The sequence below is a fragment of the Podarcis liolepis genome (genome assembly GCF_965112155.1).
Source record: "Podarcis liolepis genome assembly, chromosome: 3".
Classification (NCBI taxonomy): Eukaryota; Metazoa; Chordata; class Lepidosauria; order Squamata; family Lacertidae; genus Podarcis; species Podarcis liolepis.
Genome location: NC_139557.1, coordinates 64565058 through 64588583, shown reverse-complemented (window position 1 = coordinate 64588583; position 23526 = coordinate 64565058). Strand labels below are relative to the sequence as shown.

Below are 23526 nucleotides of genomic sequence, written 5' to 3'. Positions count from 1 at the left end.
AGGGGATTTGCTTTGCTCCTAGTGCTTCTGCTTGAATTAATGAACCTCACAAGCAGATCTGAACTGTTTCAACCCTTCAGTAACCATAAATGAAGCCCCTATGAGCAGAGTATAAAAGTGGCAGAATCTAATGTTGTAGGAGAGGATTCCAACACACTATGGGACTTCACCTTCCTCTTAACTCTGCTGGAGCTCTATATGTGCACCTCAGAATCTGGTTAGGGTTTCCTAACCACCCAAAGCAGATTTTGAGGGTGCACAGAGGGCTGCAGGGGAGAAGAGAGGAATGTGAAGTCATCTTGTTTAAGCATAAGTCCATTGCACTCTTGCACTGACAGTACTAGATGCAAGTCACTGATCTTGACATGTAGCATTTGAAAATCAAGGGAAGAACATGTTATAAATGTCTGAAATAGGAAATATATATACAGGAAATATGTTTAATTCCCCTTCTCCCACATTTTCACTAATTTGACAGAAAGCAAATTCAGCAGTGCTTGATATAGCAGAATCAACCAGGATCCTTTATATAAGATCTGACATATACAAGTATACTTAAAAGGCAATAAAATGTCTTACAGTGGAATCCTATACAAAAGTAAGTCCCACTGAGTTCAGTGGAGCTCACTCCAGACAAGTGGGTATAGGATTGCAGCTTCAGTCACATAACAAATGAAACGTAACATTGAATTTCTTACCATAGTTTTGGTTATCAGTTCTATTAGTATCAGGCATGTTAGTGGTAACAGTGGGTGATGGAGTGGTGGAATTTACAGTAGCTGGTAACAAAGATGAGAAAGAAGTGAACTTGTATGGAACATGAATGTTAATGAGGTCATGGAATAATGCATGAAAACACAAACAGGGAATGGAGGGAATTGCTTCTTTAACTACTGAATAAGCTACACAATTCTCTCTCTCTCACATACACACACACTTTGTTCAAAGTATAAATGAATTAAAGAGTCAGTATGGTTTCCTGATTAATGTGTCAGACCTGGGTTTATATACCAACTCAACCATGTATTTTCCAGATAATCTTGAACAACTTTCATTTGTTCACCTGCAAAATGGAAGTAACATAGATCTACCCCAAAGAGTTTTGTAAGGATGAATGAAATGAAGCAATTAAGGTAAGTAAAGGTAAAGGTACCCCTGCCCGTAGGTGCAGGTAAGTAGGTGGCTATAAATTCCACACCCCAGTCTTAAACAGATTTACAATAGAAGTGTGTTAAGGCTCAGGATGTAAACAGACACAATAACCAAGTGAACACCAGATCTGTCTTTTGCAAAATGTCATTTGCTGAAATAACAGCTGCAATATCAGCCCTTCTGTGGGTACACAAATTCTGAATCATCCTCTCTTAAGGCCTTTAAACAAGAACACTTGTTTACAAACAGCATAAAAATAGCCTCTACAGGGCATCCATGTAAGGATCTAATTAAATCTTCTAAGGTCTGGATAAAGAACAGAATTAAAATCGTAAATGGATATATTTGAAAAGGATACATTTTCAAAGTGTTGCTTAGGATTTCAGCTGTCTAATTCCCAATGGCATTCAGAAAAGCACCACACATAAAGATTCAAAGGTTACCACAAAGGAAACATTCAAAAAGTGATGCATTTTTGAGCCAACAGAAAGAAGAATATTTATAATAGCTTGTCATTTTGAAACACTGGAACACAGAAACATTTTCATCAAAGCAACTAAAGAGAGTACTACTTAAAAGAATTTTTTTTGGGGGGGTGTGGAATATTCTTAAAAATCAACTCAATCCAGTACCTGAAAGTAATTCAAACCCAGTAACTTCAAATGAAAAAGGTGGAGATGGGGTGAAGATAAAGGAAGAAATGAAGCTAGCCCTCCTTTCTATAGAATCTGTTAGGTTTTAGAATAAAAAGATTTCATAGAAAGGGTGTTATCAAGTCAGTTGTTAAAATTCCTTTCACATATCCTATGTCCTTTATAGTCATTTTTCTGTTATGACTGTTTCTTCTCTCTGGTTACATTCCTTTTTGGCATTAGCCTTTTAATCTATAAATGTTTAATTAAAAACAAACAAACAAAATATGGAGCTATATTCCAAGTATACAAAATACTGTTGGGTTCTTACCTTGGCACAGGCTTCCCAGGTTTGCACAGCTAGTAGGTTCAATTGTAGGTAGGGGAATGAGATATGAACCTTTTTTAAAATGGAAAAAAGAGGCACTATAAGCAATAATTGTCAATTATTGTGGCACTTTCCCTATGAAGAAAGGTAGAAGGTGTTTACACATTTACAGTGGTGCCCCGCAAGACGAATGCCTCGCAAGACGAAAAACTCGCTAGACGAAAGAGTTTTCCATTTTTTGAGTCGTTCCGCAAGACGAATTTCCCTATTTCCCTATGGGCTTGCTTCGCAAGACGAAACGGCTTGCGAGTTCTTGCGAGTTTGTTTCCTTTTTCTTAAAGCCGCAAAGCCGTTAATAGCCGCTAAGCCGTTAATAGCCGCTAAGCCGCTAATAGCCGTGCTTCGCATGACGAAAAAACCGCAAGACGAAGAGACTCGCGGAACGGATTAATTTCGTCTTGCGAGGCACCACTGTAATTAAGAAAAAAACTGAGTAGGTAGATTTATTTTATTTTGTGAAATTATATACTGCCCTATACCCACATCTCAGGGCGGTTCACAGAATAAAATCAGAACATAAAACCACAAATTAAACTACAATGTAAATTATGAAAAATATGGGAAACATTGGACTGAAATATTTCTCTTCCTCTCCCATAATAGACTCACTTAATGAAAAGGATAGCCAGAAGTTTTAGATCACACAAAAGGAAACAGTATTTCTGGAAAGTCAAGTGTAGCTTAAAATGTCCTAGTGGTTAGCCTAGGTTCATCATAACTCAGACATGAAGCTCAGTAGGTGACCTTAGACCAGACACAAATTTACTCAACAGTGTTGTTGTGAATATATAATGGGGGAGGCAACAGTCACATACAGTCACCCATCAGAGGTGTGGAGGGGGTGATGCTAACAAAGGAAAGAAAAATAGAAAATCATTTTTCCATAGCCTCACCCTTCTAGAACATCCCCCTCCTCAGTGCTATATAGTACAAAAGAGCCTAGCTGTGTGGATGACTGCCTTTAATGTAAGTGCTTCATTGAGAAATAGCAGAAGTAGTTTCTGGATAGTGGAAAAGGGCATCCCCATTTCTCCACCCTGAAACTTCCCTGTATAGCATGAGTTATTTTACGTCATGGCACACATGACACTCCACTCCTAATGCTACGCCTACAGGATGGAAAACCATTCTCTCTGCTCAGTTCAGAATGGGGTTGGGAGAAAATATGTATTTTTCCAATCCCAACCCACCAAAACCCATTCCAATATGTCTCCCAAATCTGCTTCTTATTAAAAAAAATGGGAACCATGAGCACTATTATCCTCATGGCTCTTAATGCTACAACACTACTGCTGCTGCTGCTGCTGCATCAGCAGCATCTCAGGCTAGTAGAGGTCCCAATGCCACACCTCCCAAAGATTGTTACTACTGCTATCAAGTAAGTCTGTATAGCGCAGGAAATTGAGGGGTACTAGAAAGAGTTTGTGAAGGTCCTGAATTTCAGTGAAATTTGGGCTCATTCTAGAATAGATTTAGGAAGTGAGCCCTTGAGTCCCCTTTTCATATTTCTGAATCCCCTACTCTGAGCCTTGATGTCATCACTAATTAGCTAAAGGTACCCCCTGACCGTTAGGTCCAGTTGTGGAGAACTCTGGGGTTGCGCACTCATCTCACTCTATAGGCCGAGGGACCCGGAGTTTGTCCGCAGACAGCTTCCGGGTCATTTGGTCAGCATGACTAAGCAGCTTCCGGCAAACCAGAGCAGCGCACGGAAACACCATTCAGTTTCCCGCTAGAGCGATACCTATTGATCTACTTGCACTTTGACATGCTTTCGAACTGCTAGGTTGGCAGGAGCTGGGACCGAGCAATGGAAGCTCACCCCATCGCGGAGATTCGAACAGCCGACCCTTCTGATCGGCAAGCCCTAGGCTAATTACAACTCCTCTGAAATTCTTTTGAGGGGGAGTCTAAACACTACCTGAATGGCCCTACCATTAGGCAGAGTGACTGCCTCAGGCAAAATATGACAAGGGACACAGAGTAACTGCAAGGTGTGGGAGGACATTGCTGTTTGCATCACATGGCACTCCTGCACCATCTATACAAGGCTGCTGTACTCAAGTGTGATGGAGGACACTGTCCATCACCATGGTCAAAATAATATTGAACTGCCAGTCCAGTGAGCTTCTTCTATGGATCCTCCTCTTGCCCTTTGCCTTAAGAAGCAAAATGTCTTGGGCAACGCCTGCCTAAGGAACACAGTCTTGGAGAATTCATGTCTAGTTTTCTCACTTGTAGGGTACTAACAAGTTATTTTTAGGTCAGTGAATAAGTCCACAAAAGCTAAACTAAAGCTACTAGGAATCAATTTCAAACAGCATACTAAACCAGAAGGAGACACTGTTCTCTCAGGAGGATTATATTTGTCAATATGTTAATACGCATTAAGTCCATTAACCAGGAAAATCAGCAACTGTACGAGGAAATAAAAGCTGTTTGCTGATGAGTGAGATAATAGCAGTGACATTTATATGCAAATAGGAAGGTCCCTTTATTGTCTGTCATATCATTGCAATGAATGGCACGGGATGGCTGTCTTTCTATAACCTTCTCAACAAAATGAATAATCAATACAGATAATCACTGTAACGCTGTTAATATTTAATTTCTGATCTATTACATATGTTATCACCAGGGCTTTTTTCAGCCAAAACTCAATGGAACTCAGTTGCAGCATTTCTCAAGTGGGCGCCATTGCCATTCTAAGAGAACAAGGGAGGTGTTCATGGTGAGTTCCAGCACCTCTTTTTCTAGAATAGTAGCCATGGTTATCACTTTTGTTCCAAAGGGCACTTTTAAAATACATTATTAAATTTCGCCAACAAGATAAAGGGGGCATCCCTTGTGCATCTTCTCTAGTTAAGGCTCAGCCTTTTATTAGTAACTGTGCACAGGAAATTCATTTTGAAATGCAATAATGGAATCATGGCCATTTCTGTATTAATGAGGGTATTTTCTTAGAGAAATTGTGTCAGGTTGAAATGCAATGGGATGTGCCATCACCACCAGCTTCCCATGGCTCACTCTGATGACAATCTGTAGAGGGAGAGTAGAAGACACCAAACTGATGCAATCAATTCTAAATCATTTGCAAAAGAACTGTGTGCAGGTATATGGAGCCAATTCATATCTCAGCTTATCATGTCACAATTTCATCATCTAACCCAGTGCAGATACAAGGAATATCCGAAATGTATATTCACCAAAAATGTTATGTGAGAAATATATTTCACATACAATTGGGTTGCTGGCTTTTCTATTCCTATGATATCCTTCTACAACTTCTATTAAGTCAATTTTAGACATCTTAAATAATTTTATATTGGCTGCTATCTTCATCTCTCCATTCTTCATAATCATCTTTCTACTTCTTAGTAAAGGTACTAAAATAATGTGTTATCAGTTCAGATTCTTACATGGGTGCTTTGTCGCTCATTCTTCTTTATTATGAAAACTATTTTAATATGCTACCATCACCCGTCTTCTATTAAAACCCACTGCTAAGTCATTTAATGGCAAATGTTAGCTTTTGAAATGAATAAATAAGACTCTGTTATGAGCCAGAAATAGGGTTGCAATTAAACATTAGAAATATTTGAATTAAGGGTTATAGCCAATACTAGTCCTATGCAGAATAAATCCACTGAAATTAATGGCCATGATTATCTTCAAGTATAGAATGAATAAATAAATAAATAAATAAATAAATAATAATAAATAATTGTACTATTCCTGCATAGCATGGAAGTTGGACTAGATTACCCTTGGAGTATCTTCCAACTCTACTATTCTATTATTCTATATAATTCCATGCCCTGTTCTGATCAACTCTCCAGCATTTTAGCACTAATGTTAGGTTCTCATACAGATACTATACTTTACCCCACATTCATCTGTCTAGAGCTAGATATCTTTTTAACCCCTTCCCTTTGTACACACATCTGTCTTGTAATCTCACAGCTAAATATCAAAAAAGGAATCCCTTTTCCTGCAGATTCCAACACAGTTGGCAGTGTTTATAGGGAACACAAGTTTATCAGCTCAAGCATACTGCTATTTTATTGTAAATAAAAACAACAGTGAAATTTATCATCTGACTGACAGAGAAAAGATTTGAGACTGGGCTGGGCAGGGGTGGGAGCGAACAAGCTTCATGCCCCTTCTGTGTTTGATGGTGCAATTATGGAAAAGAAAGTTCCCTCAATTGTAACTAAAACTGAAATAAAACTGCACTTTAGGGTTGAACAAAACATGTGGTGTAACTGTATGTACTTCAAACATGCTCATTCACATAGCAGTATTACACAAAAAGGAATATACCAGGGAGGAGAGTGAAACATTTCCTTGTCTGCAGTCCATATGACTGCAGTCCATTCCCCCTTCCCAATATCAAAGTCAGGTTGAGAAAAATCGATTAAAGGCTACAGCAAAACCGATTAAAGGCTACCTTTGCTCCCCTCCTCTATGCACTCATTTGGGTGTAAAAAATAGACCCCCATTCATGCTTTTTATGTGAATGGGGAAAGTACATGTTAAAGATGCACACAACTGCTCTGTTGGGTAAAGTCACAATGCTTTGGTTATGACTCCCCTCCATGCTTGCTAAGATTTTTGTTATTACAGTTAAGATCCCACCTTTCCTCCAAGGAGTTCAGTGAGCTGTACATGGTACTCCCTCTCCCCACGTTATCCTCAGAACAACCTTGTGAGATCAATTAGACTGAGAGGTGGTGACTGGCCCAATATCATCTAGTGAGTTTTATAGCTGAGTGGGATTTGAATCCTGGTCTCCCAGGTCCTAGTCTGACACTCTAGCCACTATACCTCACTTTCAGACCTTCGTTTTTCTTTATTATATCTTGTTCAGTTTAAGGACATGCGTCTAGGGAGAGAGATTAGAGAATAGTTGGCATCCTTCTGTCTCAAGACAATGGAGCGTGCCTCTGAGGGTGACGTCAAACTGCTGTGTTAGCAGCACTGAAGTGACCTCCCCGGGGTGCAAGGCCGGGCAATTTGTATGGACATCCAGGGCTGCTCAGATGATGAGACTGCCCCATTTCTTTTCCTAAAGATATCTCATAAGGCAGTGGAGGTTTAGGATCAGACTTTTCCTTCTACTGGATAGGCTACCTTCCGAGGTTAATAAAACCCATCTGCCCCTCACTTCCACCTACAGCACATGCAGAAACTGCCTTCTTGGACCAATGGACCACCTATTGGTCTTATCCGCTCAATCCACTGGACCCTGCCTTTGCGTGCATCCCTAACTCACCAAGGGTTTAAGACCCATTGGCTACTCTCACCTGGTTTAGCCAGCCAATTGAAGCTGTTTCTGTGGTGCGGCCGCTGTCATATGCTGACAGCTTCTAGGAGCCACAAGTGAGAAATGAGTGCAGGATAGGGGCCAAAGGTGGACAAACTACATGACATGTCCCACACCAAAGGTAATACATTTATTCAGTCTGGCTTGTATAATACAGTCAAATGAACACTATCATTTAGCAAATCTTGCTAGCCATCTTTTAAAATGCCTGAGCTCAATCTAGACATCACAATGTGACTCTGAATGCACCAAAAGAACAAACATACCCAGAAGCAAAATACATATTTTATGAGATGAGTTGACAAGCCTAGGAAAGGTGGTTTCCCTCTGAGAAACCAAGCTCACTTTCATCACAAACACAGCTTCTTTCTGACATGTGACACCTTCACAGCTATGCCAGAGGAAAAATGAAATAAAATATGCTTACCACAACTCAGGTTATTCTCTGCTTTTAATGATGATGTTGGGATGCTCCAAAAGTCATTTTCCCAGTCTACAATGTTGCCCTTGACATCGCAGCTGAGGTTAAAGAGTATCTGGGAGCTCATTGTAAAATTCCAAAGCCGGAAGTTGTAAATATCCCCATTGAGAGGATTTATATCATTTCTATTAGAGCCCAGAACCAACTTCCCATTACCAGGAATGACCTTCCCATTAGTATTTGAACAGGATACTGTTCTGTACGTGTGTTTGACACTGATACCTACAGTGCCTGAGAAGCTATCCCATATAATGCAAAGCTGCTCAAACGTTTCTGTGAAGAAGTATCTATCAGGATTGGTGTCAAGTGGATCATCTAAAATACATTCGATGCCTGAGATAGATATGAAGTGGCCATTTTTTGTCCTCCCCAAACCAAGGAATTCTGTAGAAGAGTCACCATAGGAAAAAACCTTCCATTCACTGCTTTCACTGCTGTTCTCTTTTGCTTCAAAGCACAGTGTGAACTGATTCAGTTCTGGTACTTGGATGGAATTTGCCACGGACACAGAATCAACATCCAGGGCTTGTGGGATGATAACTTTTTGATTCCTCAAAGACACAGCAACTAGAAAATGACAAGAAAATTTGCTTCATTTACTATTATTGAAGCTCATGTTGACACATTTTCTCTTATTATAAATAACCAGCAAATGCATCAGATTAGAAGCATATTCAAAGTAATTTCAACAGCTACTATAATCAGCTACTAGGATATCTTAAATTGTGAATATAGCATGGTAATAGGCTCCTATTCCTACAAAATTGCAAACCAATCATTTGCAAAACTACTTAGTATTTTTACCTGTTTATATTAGACCTGTGGTTCTCACAGAGGGGCAATTTGAGAATGTTTAGACCAAGTTAATGGCCTTTTAGGCTTCCTCCACGTGAATAGGAGTTCAGTTTTTGAATAATAATAATAATTATATGTCATGGTGGGGGCATCAGGATTTTAGAGATGCTTAGGTGGGGCAGGGCCAAAAAAAGGTTGGGAACCACTATATTATACAATGAAGTAGACCAGTAACATGAAACAAGTTTTTGTTTTCCCTGAGTACTATTCCTGAAGGTTTGTTTTGAGTAACTGCTTTACACTGAATAAATGAATGTCGTAAGTCTTTTTCAGAGTGTGCAGAGAGCTTTTAGCGAGTTAATTTGAAGATAAAAGGCCTTTGTTTCCAAACTTTAGAATTTAAGTTGAATAAATCTGTTCACATTTCCTTAAAAACAAACATGCCATGTATTCTACATTCACAGGTCTTTGCATCTTTACTTAGAGGAGTAGCAACACCCAATCAATCCCTCACCATGTGGTCTGTAGGCTGCTACTCTGGGCAGAATGAGGGCAAGGGAAAGTCCAGTTCTCCAGGACTGGTTTGAGCTCTACTGCCTATAGCTGTATTATGTCTTTCCAGAACAGAACAATGACCTCAGCGCTGTGAACAAGGATGGCAGTTTAAATTATGAGCTGTAGAACTAGAAGGGAAATGGTGAAGGAATCTCCTCTCACTCATCTACCATGCTGAAGGGCATTTTGTTAGTATAGTTGCCCACTAGGTTAAACACTCAAGGTCTGTATTGTTTCAGGAGTCCGGAAAAAAGAACACTACACTTAGTATATTTGTAACAAATCTGAATAACTCTGTTCTATAACAGTGGCAACCTGGTGCTAACAGTGAGTTGCAACAATAGCTCACCAAGAGAGAAAGGGCAAAAATTGCATCACCAAGCAGGCAAGCATGCCAGTATTAAGAGCAGGGTTTCCTCTTGTTTGCCTAATATGTCAGTATCTTAATCTGTTGGTACTTCTATTGGCTACCATGCACAGACAGAATATATAAATTGCTATGCAGATATAAAAATATATATTTAAAAGTAGTTAATTCTGTCAATCACTAGCATTTCTGCCCATATTTCAATATAGTATTTTTATTTCAAATGTTCTGAGAAAGGACCGTATTCCAACTTACCTTGAAAAACTGCAAAGGACAATGAAATGGAAGCTAACAGGTACAAGTTTAGGAGGTTTACAGTGTAAACATGCATGTCTATACAGAAGCAAGTTCCACTGAGCTCAATGGGCTTGCTTCCAAGTAAGGAACGCAATTACTTTAATAGTCTCACAATTGCCTTTCACAATTGTGCTCTCAACAGTTCTCAACAGTTAGCTCTCAACAGTTTGCAATCCTCCTGTTCCCAAATGCTAACTTCCCACTACTTCTAACGTACTCTGCAATGGGGAACTCTGTAATGGGCTTAGTGCTAGAACACATGTTCTGCATGGAAATGGCCCCAGGTGTAATCCCTGCCATCTGCAGGCAGGGCTGGGAAACCATGCCTGAAACCTATCTAGCATAGCCAGTACTGACCTAGATGTAGCAAGGTGTAACTTGCATAATGAAGCATCGTGGGATTGTCCAGAGTTCATTATGCCTTCCTATGGGGTTTAAGGAAAACATTTCAGTTTTTACTGTTTTGCATTAGGTCAAGACTGGGAGGGGGGGCTTCTTAAAAGACAAATACATCAGTTTCCCACAGCTACTTTTAACATAAAAACAGGACAATATTTTTAGTAGAGAATGCTTGCAAAATCACTAACACTGCAACCCTATGCACACTTATATGGCAGTAAACTCCGCAGGAGGAGGGGGTTAGGATAAGGTGCAGGCAGCTCTCTGCTCCACAACGTGTCAAAATTGTACTTCTAGGTTTCAGCACAGATGTGCATCTTCAAGTCCAAACCTCAAAGGCACACTTCCAACATAAATTCTGAGGGTTTACAGGCAGAGACAAGAAAGAAATTTTAAAATGTCTTACATACACCTACCTCGGGTATAGCTGGCATTGAAACCTTTTTTTTGGATACTGAAGTCACTTGTAAAAGTTACAATCATTTCATTTCCAGTTGAGTTAAATGATAAACCTTTGGCAGTGACACCGCAAACTTTTTTGTCTCCTATTGTTAAAAAGTCATAAATGCAGTTGGGAGCTTCTTCAATCTCAAAATCAACAAATGTTATCTGAATGATGAATCCAGAAGGAGCCCTGATGGTCCACTTGCATGCTTGACTGTTAGGGTAGACACTAGGGAAGCAGGGGGAGGTAAAAATTCCTGTAGGGCTGGACAGCACCATACGACACTCAGAACACCCGAGAGCTATGGAAGAAACAAAAGAGATGTAAGATGTAAGATACAATTTAAGGACAGGAGAATTTAAGGTGCGTACCTTTGAATGACTACTAGGCAGCATGTTCCACTACATTTTGCTAACATAAATTGGTCCGCTTTACATAAAAACCTTCATACATAGAAGCTGCTTCTTGGATGTATGCTAGGCTGCACATGAATGGCACAAACCAGAGTAGACAATTTTAAAGGGGATTTGAATCATCAATAGAAAACTTGATTTAAATCATTTTCAATAAAATATTCTTTTTTTGTACCTTGATCATTTTAAGAAAAAGCATGCTTGTCAACTGGTTTATTTCCATTTTTATAACCATTTCTTTTCTTATACCCTGTTTTTGTATTTCAAAAGCCCCATCAAAGTGCCAACAACAAAAAAGAGAGCATCATGTTAAAGGAAAGCTTGTTTAAGATTTCAAAATTTTGGCAATAACAAAATCAATATATATTAAAAATGCAGGTAACAGCCACCATGTAATATATTCAGCCTCACAATAATCTCAAAACAACTCATCCTGGCTTGTTGAAACAAATGCATTAGCGAAGTGAACCAAACTAAGTGCCCTGAGGAGGGCTTTGCACAGTCTTGATGTCACGATGGAGAAGGGCCTGTCCGCCATATGCACATATCCAACAGCAGAATGAACAGAGCAGGGAATCTGACGTGTGATGTGTTTATGAAACATATATTCCGTCCTTCCTCCAAAGAAGCCCAGGGCAGAATGTTGATCTTAACATTCTTCTCTGGTTTGAGAAGAAGGCTGCTGTTGAGGTATTCTAGTTCTAGGCTATTTAGAGCTTTAAAGGGAGGTGGGGCAGGGAAACACAGCACTTTGAACTGAGATTTCAAAGATTGGCAAGATAATGTATGTGTTTATATGCTCTAACCCAGTGTTTCCCAACCGGTGTGCCGCGGCACACTACTGTGCCGTGAGACACCGGCTGGTGTGCCGTGGGAGGGAGGCGGGCGAGTCGGGCGGCGAGAGGCGGCGGCGGCGGCGAGGATCCGCGTCGAGCCGGGGGCGGCTCCGCGGTGGTGGTGCCGAGCGGCGGGGCAGCTCGCGCAAAAGGGAGGAGCGCGAGACAGCGGAGGAGGAGGAGGCCGGCATGTCCGGGCAGCAGCAGCAACAGCAGCAGCAGCAACTCCCGGCGACGGCTCCTCCTCCGCCCGCTATCGCCGCCACCACCACAACAGCCGCCGCCGCCTCAGCTGCCGCCGTCCCTCAGTCCCTCGCTCTGCTGCCTCCTCCCACCCCGGCAAGGGGAAGGGAAAAAACGTTCACTTTTGTGCGTCCCCCCCCCGCGTGACGCTGCGCGCTGACGTCACGGGGCGGGGCTTTAATGGTGGTGTGCCGCGAGATTTTTTTCCGGTAAGCAGGTGTGCCGTTGCCCAAAAACGTTTGGGAAACACTGCTCTAACCTGCAGGTGCAAGCTAATAACCTGGCAACTGAATTTCAAACCAATTGTAGTTTTCAAATGGTTTTCTAAGTCAGCTCCACACAGTGTGTTATAGCACTGTAACATGGAGTGCATCATAGTACTCTAACTAAATAGAGCCATCGTAATCCAAAGCCTTTAGTAATGCAAGCCACATATCTTTTGGCCTACTGTTTCTGTTTAGAGACAAGAGAGTATTTGTGAAATTAATCAATTCTGTTTGGGTCTCTAGACACATGCAAGTTCCTCAAGCAGACAATGGAACTAGTTTCATAAGCCCAAGAGACTTCTGGGGTTTTTTCTTCTCCAAGAGAAGACCCTCACCAAATGCCCCATGGCAAGCTGGTTTTGAAAGCAAGGGGCATTCCAAAAGTGGTTTGACTTGTGGCATGTTGATTAACTGCTCAAAGACAAAATGAAAAAATGACAGTGCTATAAAGGAGTCCCTTCTGTGAACTGAAGCAACCCTTGAGATCTTAAGTGCTTAAACCTCTCCAGAGTTAAAGCTGACATTAACAAGACAGAAAACAAAGGGGCTCATTCACTAAAACTTTGGTGCAGCTCAGCAGCTGAGCCATATCTCCTTGTTGGAAGAACGTCCCGCAAGTTGGATGCAGATAGTTAAATTACGGCATTAGAAGTAGTGATGGCTTTGGGTGGCTTTAAAATGGATTTAGACAAATTCATGGAGAAAAAGGCTTTTTAACGGCTGATAACCAAGATGACCATGTTGTACCTCCACTATCAGAAGCAGTATGCCTCTGAATACCATTTCCTGGAGATCACAAGTGCACTTGTGCTCAGGCCCTGCTTCCCACAGGCATCTGGCTGGTCACTGTGAACGTTCTGGACTAAATGGGCCTTGGCCTGATCTAGCACGTTGTCCCTTATGTTCTTAATGTCTTATGGCTCCCTTTGCAATAGTATTGGAAAACTCCACGTGTCTAATTTTACATTCTGCATAGCATGTAGCAAAGAAAACACGATTCGCCTCTATGTGGTATTTCCAAGGAAATGCATTTAAAGTAGAGTGCCAAGCAACTAAACAACATAGTATTTCACCAATAGATAAAGTTGAGTGAAAGTGTTTAATTTTGTGGAAATGTTTAATTCTCTCTCTCTCCACACACACACACCAGAGGGATAGAATATGCTAATGTTAAATAGTTCAATGTTAAATAGTTACAACATACACACACACCCATGTACCAATGTCATGGAATAAGTGTTTAGCTCAAATTTTTTGACAAGGAACTTTCTATTTTTTACATACCAACTTTTTGGCATAGTCTCCACCCTAAGTAGCAAACATTCTGTTTTCAGACATTTGACCACAGTGAAGAATAAATATGTAAACGTGTGTAAACAACACAGCAGAGAAATAGACTGTAATCTTTGATCGAGCAAGCTTGGAGCTGTGCATACTGAAGAAACAAGTGAAATTTTGCAAGGGTTTCTGAGATGGAAACACATTCTGAACAAATTCATTACATTCATGGTCAAAAAACCATATGAGAACAGACTTCAGAGTGTGACTTTCAACTCCCACCCCCCCTTTTTTTCCATCACTACTGGTTAGTATTAAGCCAGATTTTCCAGAGATGGAAAACCTTAAAAGTTAGGCCCTAATTACACACACACACACAAAGAGCATTCTACTGATTTTGGTGGAATTGTGCATGAATGTATTGTTCTAAGTATACATCTCTACTAAACTGAATGCTTGCAGAAGGGTAACATGTCGTCCTGCTTCTGAAAGATTTTACATTTGCCTTAAAGTTGGTTTACAACTTTACAAATTACAACACTATGATTTCTCACTTTCTTAAGACCCTTTTCCAAAGTCAGCAGGGAAAATGATGCTTCAGTCTAGGGGGGGAAATCTGCTTCTGCTTTGGGATCACAAACAGTGGACCCTGAAGAGAGGCAGGAGAGGAGCAGCAGCTGGGACAAGTGCAGAGCAGGTAAAAATTGCTCTGCTTTTGCTGCTGTCCTCCTTAAAAGGAGTGAATATAGAGTTCAGGAAGTTAGAAATCCTACAAAGGGCAGACTCCTCCAGTACTCAGGACGTACTATCATCCCTCTGACCAAAAATGCCCAATCAATCTTGAGTTGGAGGAAGAAACCAAAGAGTCACCTTAAGGAGGAAGTGCTATAATAATGAGTGGTTTCAATTACCATCATACAGACTAGGTGCATGTGTACACAACGCCCTAAATAATGGTTCATTTGAACAGCTGCTCATGGAAACAACCAGAGTGGCACCCCAGACCTGGTGCACGATGTTAAGTGTTGTTGAACTGATTAAGAACAGTAAACATTGAGCTACAAAATGCAACATATGTCTTATGGACAATTCCCGAGAAAGTTTGACAGTGTCACATTTGACTTCAATAGAAGAAACTTCCAAAAATGAGGGGCTGGTTAAAAAAAAAGTTGAAAGGAAAACGAAGAGGGTAAATTCTTTCCATAATCCTGGAAATTGTTCAAAACCACAATAATAGGAGCTCAGCTACAATGTAGGCTGCAATGCAGGAATCTCAAAACACCAATTTGAAACCATACAGGACCCGGTGTATCTTTGCAAATGTGCTAGCAGTTTTATTAATGCAAGCGCAAAATATGAATCATGAAAAAATAATCTAAATTACACATCACTAAAAACATAAAGAACAAAAAAAATGTAAATGCATTAGAAGCAGGAAACCAACTAGGGAGGTGGTTATACCTTTGGACAACAAATGACTCAAAAGTGTGCTGAAGATGGAAAAGCGATTGCAGAGAAATTGAAGGAATTGTTTGCATCTGTCTTTCCAGCATAAGGATTCAGTATGAGAAACTAAGGCAAATTCTGGTGCCAAGAGACATTAGGTTGAGCTATTAAAAGTAAATTTCATGTCACTTTAACTTTTTAGATTTAGGTGGTGATATATGCTCTGCAGTGTAAATGCTGAAACCACAGGTCAGATGCATTTCTAAATTTAGGACTCCCAACAAGTGGATGAATAAGGGCAGCGGAAGACACACCTGCAGACAAACAAGAGAAGGAGCCAAACCACTATGATGTATGTGGCCTGGACTGACTACAGGACAAACACAACACTTCTTTTTCTATATAAGACACAAATAGAGATCACGAAGAGAAGTTACAGTGTGTCAGGCACACAGTCCAGGGCAAACCTCATCACTGCCTCATTTTTAGAACTGTGGGTGGGAGAGAAAATGCAAGACTGCAATGTGCTAATCTCCTCCTGATTTCAGAAAATGCAATGGCCATTTGGCCCAATTAAAAAAAGATGTATCCCAATTTTATTCTAGGGCAGTAAGTAATTATGGTGCAATGCCTTGTCTCCACAGAATAATAATAATAATAATTTTTATTTATACCCCACCCTCCCCAGCCAAGACCGGGCTCAGGGCGGCTAACAACCAATATAAAACAAATTGACTGAAATACAACTTAAAAATAAGATTAAAATACAGCATTAAAACATTAAAATGCAGCCTCATTTCAATGGAAATGACAAAGGCAACCTCACCAAAGTTCACCTTTTATTAGGCAGGTGAATAGCCATTTGAGCACAGGCGAGTGCTTAGCCTCCCAAAACTTAATGGTAAAAAAAATCTGAAGGCACATGAATAAGATGAGTTGGGCAGGGGGAAGCTCTTGAAAAAACAAAACAAAACTCTTCCTAATACTTTTTGGAGGAAGAAGGTTTAAATTAGGCTAAATGGGGAGAAGTGAATAGACACTGAGTATATTACTTTTTTTAAAAAAGATTTGTGAAGCAGTAAGCAGTGTGTACATGTTGCTACTTCTTTTACATATTTACATAAGAACAAAGTGTGAAGAGGTTAGGAGATTAGTGGAAACCTTTGCTGTTCAGGAAACTAAACAGATGAGTTTGTTTTTAAGTGTGCCTACAACCACCAAGTACATTCACGTTTTATAATTCAGAAAACTGCAAAGAAGTCACAAACTACATGACAGAAAATATTCAGTTGACGCCCATGGTATTCACAAAACAATCGTAACATATAACCCATTTTGTCAGGGACACAAATATCACTTCAGTACAAGGGAAATAAGACTGAGCTTCCTGCATTGCAAGGGGTTGGGCTAAATGACCCTCGTGGTTCCTTCCAACTCTACAATTCTATGATTCTAAGATATCCCCTCAACGGAAGTGGGCTCTCAGGGAGCATGCACAACATCTGAGACATGCACAATAAATAGGTAAAAACAGTCCTTATTTTGGTAAGAATACATAGGTTGGTTACTTCCACAAAACAGCCCCCAAAGGCACTGCTTTTCTGAAAACAGCTGGAAGATGGAGATTCCATAGAACACTTAAAGATAATACTATGTTATCAAGGCACATGGTAGTTTCTCTTTTCTCCAACCCCTCCTCAAATTCTGCACATTTTTTCCCTTAAAACAGGGCAACCTTTCCTTTAATTGTGCCATGCTTAAATAATCCAGTGGCAAAGTAAGAATGAAATCATTCCATGCCATTAAAACCATATTTCCCATAAACCTACCAATACATAAATGAATAAGCACAAGTTACGAACAAGATTCCACTGATACCATGAGCGGTAAGAAAATAATTTTCTACCTCTCTGTACTATTCCAACTCCAAACGCTGCCACTTTTCTATTTATTTATTTTGGGCGAATTTCAATTTGTCCTACCAGCGCTGTTGTGCTAGTTGAGGCACCCACTAACCAACGAGAAGGGGAGGCAATTTTTGCTGAATTTCCTTGCCCACCTTGCAGCCCCTTCTCCCCTTCCGTTAGCAGATGCCTCACGCTGAATCAAAAGGCCTTCCACTTGTACATGAGCACCAATTGGACACACAGCCCCCTAGATGCACTTTTATAAGCTTTTAAATCTTAGTTTAAGCTTCATTTGCATTATGAGTTGCTACCCTTCACCTTATCTGCAAAATAATACTCCCATAACCAGGGAGCATATGAAGCCTTCCTATCTTAGACCAGAAATAGTGCACAAGCCTACCAAAATCTTTTATAATTCGATGAAAGACAGGATTGTGCTCTCATACAAATTACGCAACCACTGGGTTTTGGCCACTAATGCCAGATAACAAAGAAAGCATTATATCTCCAGCCCTATCAGCTTCCTTTACGTCTTCATTTGTTGATACTGTGTCTCATAGAGAGAATTCGTCCTATGGTTGAACTGTTTAGTGCACATAAGAGTGAGTGAATCAGTCAAAAGACCTCCTGAGAGATTGATAGTTACGTTCTCTTATGTTTAGTATCATTGTAGATGCCACAATGAATCTTACCGTAATTTTGATTTGTATAGTGCTAACCCAAAATAAATGCTTTGCTGACAAAAAAAATTCTACTATTGTTAGCAATGCAATTATGACTGGGAGAAGAAACCAAATTACAGTGTTAAAATACAGGTAATTGTCGGCTAAAATCTCCAGGCTCGATTTTCAGTGAAAAACAGAGCTTAATTGTCCCAATACCATGTCATTTTTAAAGACTTAGAAGTGAGAAATGAATACATAGATTAAATTTTACATGAAAGTAACTTGAGGCAAAAATGGGACACAGTTCTGCTTCTATTTAAAATCAACAATTCCTCCCCACCCCCCAATAATACTAGGAAGAAACTGTGCTTAGCAGACCAAAACTTGACACAGTGTAAATGCATAAAGCCACACTTCCAGGCTCTCCAGCAGAAGGTGTGGCTCTCGAAGTGGATATGCACATAGTTATATGTGACATTTACAAAGAATACTAATGCTGTGTGTACACATTATAACTTTAAAGCACATTAGAAGCATATTATTTTACTCAGAAAGAATTCTGGGCACTGTAGTTTGTTAAGTGCTGCTGGGAACTGTAACTCTGAGGGGTGAACTACAGCTCCCATAATTATTTGTGGGAAAGAATGTGCTCTAAAGATACAGTGTGTACACAGCTATAGTTTTTAATCAGATCTATTTGGGAAGTTTTGTTTTCAGAGTTTTGTTTTCAAGATAATTAACACACAAATCAAATCAAATCATTTTGTCCATTTTGCCAAGTTTAATTCAAACTAGATATCACCAGTCAGCACAGCCATCTGCTTCCAGTTGTCCACCCACAGAATATAAAAAAGGAGAGGGCTTGGCTCCCAGGCAGGCTGGACCCACTGAACCCCTCATTTTTCAAATTAAGCCCAGGTTCTTTGATCCATAGAAGAAAGAAATGTTGTTACTTGCAATAGGGCAACAGACTTTTTTTGCCTTATTAGAAAAAACTAAACACAAAAATGTCTTACCTTAAAAACAAGTGACCTGAAATTTATATACACCCTAGGTGGCCAAGGTCGGTCATACCCAGAACAGACCCACTGAATTCAATGAGCTTAAATAACTACTATGAGTATGACTTGGGTGGCTATAATTCAGCAAGTATAATAAGAACTGAAATGGTAGCAAGAGTCAAACTGTGATGGAAATTATTGATATGACCATTAGAAGTTTTGTTTCTTACCTGTCTTGGCCCTTTCCCTCTCTTCACTACTTTTTCACACCTTCTTCATTTCATATGCCATGTTTTGTTATTGCAGCCCAGTTGGAATTTATGCAGGGTTTCAGCCTGCTCTTAATGTATTATGGAGCATAATTCACAGAAGAGCCTATACTTGGCGTCAATACTATTTTCAAACCTGAGAACAAATCATCAGAGTATATCTATATATATTTCTAGCGATTCAGACCGTATTTCTGCCAATAAATAATCACTGGGAGGAAAGTGGATAGGCCTTTGGTTCATTTGGAATCCTGTCTCTAACCAGGAAGAACCACAAAGTTCACCTTCTTTGTGCTCTCCAGCCAAGGCTGCTTGCTGCCTCCCTTGCCTTACTTGTAAGTAGACTTCTACACAGGAGCAGATCCTTATTCACACGCAGACTATTATTCATGAGGAGATCTCTGGCTGACGGGAGGAGCCAGCTGCTCCCTGCTTTCACAGAGTCCTCTACCTCTTTTACCAGCCCTTGCACCCTTGTAATGCACTCTGCTTCTACCACTGGGATATTGGGAAAGATGTGAGGGAGCCACCAGTTCAGTATCCGCCAAAGACATCCCTACAAAGTTTCTTGAAAAATACATATACCCTATGTAGGGTACCGTGGTACCTCGGGTTACAGACGCTTCAGGTTACAGACTCAGCTAACCTGGAAATACTACCTCGGGCTAAGAACTTTGCTTCAGGATGAGAACAGAAATCGCGTGGCGGCCATGCGGCGGCAGCAGGAGCCCCATTAGCTAAAGTGGTACCTCAGGTTAAGAACAGTTTCAGGTTAAGAACGGACCTCTGGAATGAATTAAGTTCTTAACCCGAGGTACCACTGTATATAAAAGGGTTGCAAATGCTTGCCATGATTATAGAAGATCTATACTTGTTCAAAATCCTAACAATTAACCAGTTATACCTTTAGTAAGTTCAGGAAACAGATATAAAAGGAGAAAATATTTTCAGAGCCAGGGTTGGGGCCCTGCCCTGCCTGTTTCCCCTTGGTACTTTGGTTCCATGCCAGTGAAAATTCAAGTAGAAGCTAAACACATTGACTGGCTCAATACACAATTTGTGAAGAGGTCACACTGAAAGCAAAGTTGTGGATTTCCCCCAGAGGAAGGGGTAGTGTGAAAATCCTGTGCTACGCCCAATGTAACTTTAGAATATTTTCATTGGCAATTTTGCAAGAAGCTTATACAAGTAACAAGACTGACTTGCTAGCACTGACTTTAGTTTCATTTTTATAAAATAACTAAAAGTCAGTAGACTGAAATACATTATAAAAAGCTGCAACCTAGCAGTGTTTTGCTGAATAGGGGCCAGTGAATGTTATGGTAAGTTCTGGCTCATAGCTCCTCTTTATCCACAAATTCAGTCCACTGCAAAGTAGTGCAGTTACTTCTTCCAAAGTATGCACGTACGTACATACGTACTTACTAAACAAACAAATAAATATTCTGTTCTTCACACCCAACTCCTCTGGCAAAATACATAGATCAGTCTTGTTGTTTAGTCATTTAGCCGTGTCCAACTCTTTGTGACCCCACGGACCAGAGCACGCCAGGCACTCCTATCTTCCACTGCCTCCCGCAGTTTGGTCAGACTCATGTTTGTGGCTTCGAGAACACTGTCCAACCATCTCGTCCTCTGTCGTCCCCTTCTCCTTGTGCCCTCCATCTTTCCCAACATCAGGGTCTTTTCCAGGGAGTCTTCTCTTCTCACGAGGTGGCCAAAGTATTGGAGCCTCAGCTTCATGATCTGTCCTTCCAGTGACCACTCAGGGCTGATTTCCTTAAGAATGGATAGGTTTGATCTTCTTGCAGTCCATGGGACTCTCAAGAGTTTCCTCCAGCACCATAATTCAAAAGCATCAATTCTTTGGCGATCAGCCTTCTTTATGGTCCAGCTCTCACTTCCATACATCACTACTGGGGAAACCATGGCTTTAACTATACGGACCTTTGTTGGCAAGGTGATGTTTCTGCTTTGTAAGATGCTGTCTAGGTTTGCCATCGCCTTTCTCCCAAGGAGCAGGCGTCTTTTAATTTCGTGACTGCTGTCACCATCTGCAGTGATCATGGAGCCCAAGAAAGTAAAATCTCTCACTGCCTCCATTTCTTCCCCTTCTATTTGCCAGGAGGTGATGGGCCCAGTGGCCATGACCGTAGTTTTTTTTGATGTTGAGCTTCAGACCATATTTTGCGCTCTCCTCTTTCACCCTCATTAAAAGGTTCTTTAATTCCTCCTCACTTTCTGCCATCAAGGTTGTGTCATCTGCGTATCTGAGGTTGTTGATATTTCTTCCGGCAATCCTAATTCTGTTTTGGGATTCATCCAGCCCAGCCTTTCTCATGATGAATTCTGCATATAAGGTAAATAAACAGGGAGACAATATACAGCCTTGTTGTTCTCCTTTCCCAATTTTGAACCAATCAGTTGTTCCATATCCAGTTCTAACTGTAGCTTCTTGTCCCACATAGAGATTTCTCAGGAGACAGATGAGGTGATCAGGCACTCCCATTTCTTTAAGAACTTGCCATAGTTTGCTGTGGTCGACACAGTCAAAGGCTTTTGCATAGTCAATGAAGCAGAAGTAGATGTTTTTCTGGAACTCTCTAGCTTTCTCCATAATCCAGCGCATGTTTGCAATTTGGTCTCTGGTTCCTCTGCCCCTTCGAAATCCAGTTTGCACTTCTGGGAGTTCTCGGTCCACATACTGCTTAAACCTGCCTTGTAGAATTTTAAGCATAACCTTGCTATCGTGTGAAATGAGTGCAATTGTGCGGTAGTTAGAGCATTCTTTGACACTGCCCTTCTTGGGGATTGGGATGTAGACTGATCTTCTCCAATCCTCTGGCCACTGCTGAGTTTTCCAAATTTGCTGGCATATTGAGTGTAGCACCTCAACAGCATCATCTTTTAAAATTTTAAATAGATCAGTCTTAGATTACCTGTTGAATAGTGTGGTCTCTTGTGGATAGCTCAAGGAGTATGTTGAGATGGTCTTGCAGCATAATTTTACTGTAAGACCAGCAGCACACAAGAAAAGCAACGACAGCAATTTGTTGGCATTCCTCTGTTTCAAAGGACAGTGGAGGGTGCCTCCAGGGATGAAGTCAAACACTTGGAGAATCACAGCACCTGCTTTGGCTGCAGACTGGTAACTCGCAACTGCTGCCTCCAACGTAGTTTTTGCAGCGTTAGGAGTACCCCAAGGTGCAAGCCTGGGTAATGTGTATGGAGGTCCTGGGCTGCAATAAATTTGGCACCAGCTTTGCTGCAGGAGTTGCCAGAAGGTGGCATACAAGACGCCATTCAACCAACCGTCTTAGAGGCTCTTACTCTAGATTTGTGTAAGGTTTACTCCTTAGCCTTTTCTTCTCCCAAAGGTGTCCCATCAGGCAACGGGTATGGGTTTTTCCTCGGGGTTTACTCCCGAAGCCTCTCTCATGAATGAGTATAGCCACAAGGCAGAAGAGATTAAGGATCAGAATTTTCCTTCTACGTAGGTAACCTTCCCAGGTTAACAAGCCCCATCTGCCCCACCAATCATGATATGTCAGCTCTACAGCACCATGAGGTGTATGAAGATATCCAATAAACCCATTCTACATATGTGCCTATAGATGCAGAATCCACTACACTTTTCCCTACAGGAATAAAGAGAGAGAGATTATTAAAGGAAAGGCATCAGTCATGATGAGTTGTCATTGAACCTCGATTATCAAATTCAGAACCCACACAGGTACAGTGGTACCTCGGGTTAAGAACTTAATTCGTTCTGGAGGTCCCTTCTTAACATGAAACTGTTCTTAACCCGAGGTACCACTTTAGCTAATGGGGCCTCCTGCTGCTGCCGCGCGATTTCTGTTCTCATCCTGAAGCAAAGTTCTTAACCCAAGGTACTATTTCTGGGTTAGCAGAGTCTGTAACCCTGAAGCAACTGTAACCCGAGGTACCACAGTATTCACATATTAATAGATTAATTTACAAGGGCATGCAACTGTCTCATAGAATTCATAACCAGGCTGAGTCTAAGGAATGAGAGGGAAGGGAGGAATCTGAAGGCCAGAATACTGCACTGTGTTTTGACTTCCTTTAAAAAAAGTTTATTTTGGATATCTATGCATTTTAGGAACATAAGAACATAGGAAACTGCCTTATATTGAGTCAGACCATTGGTCCATCAAGTTCAATATTGTCTACACTGAGCAGCAGTGGGTCTCCAGGGTTTCAGGCAGGTGTTTCTCACATATTTACCTGGCTATGCAGAGGATTGAACTGTATGCAAAAAAAATGCACTCCCACTAAACTACAGTCCTTCCCCTTAGCTGCTTCAAAATACACAGAAAGTATGTGAAATCTCTACACTGGCTT

The 23526-nt window shown here is 40.8% G+C and overlaps 2 protein-coding genes across 13 annotated transcripts in view; one reads left to right on the top strand and one right to left on the bottom strand.

Moving 5' to 3' along the window:
* The window catches only part of LOC310703734 (craniofacial development protein 2-like), a 609970-nt gene that overhangs the window by 66667 nt on the left and 519777 nt on the right, over nt 1-23526 (top strand). The gene's annotated exons all lie outside the window — the stretch shown is intronic.
* The window catches only part of ADGRG6 (adhesion G protein-coupled receptor G6), a 100964-nt gene that overhangs the window by 51276 nt on the left and 26162 nt on the right, over nt 1-23526 (bottom strand). For 6 of the 12 annotated variants that reach the window (XM_083496252.1, XM_083496246.1, XM_083496253.1 and 3 more), the window contains exons 3-6: nt 10809-11138; nt 7926-8546; nt 2116-2184; nt 699-779 (exon numbers count right to left, since the gene is read on the bottom strand). In XM_083496252.1, the coding sequence (XP_083352378.1) occupies nt 699-779; nt 2116-2184; nt 7926-8546; nt 10809-11138 (1101 nt within the window). The remainder of the gene's footprint in view (nt 1-698; nt 780-2115; nt 2185-7925; nt 8547-10808; nt 11139-23526) is intronic. The other 6 variants (XM_083496244.1, XM_083496249.1, XM_083496243.1 and 3 more) reach the window with 1 other exon arrangement.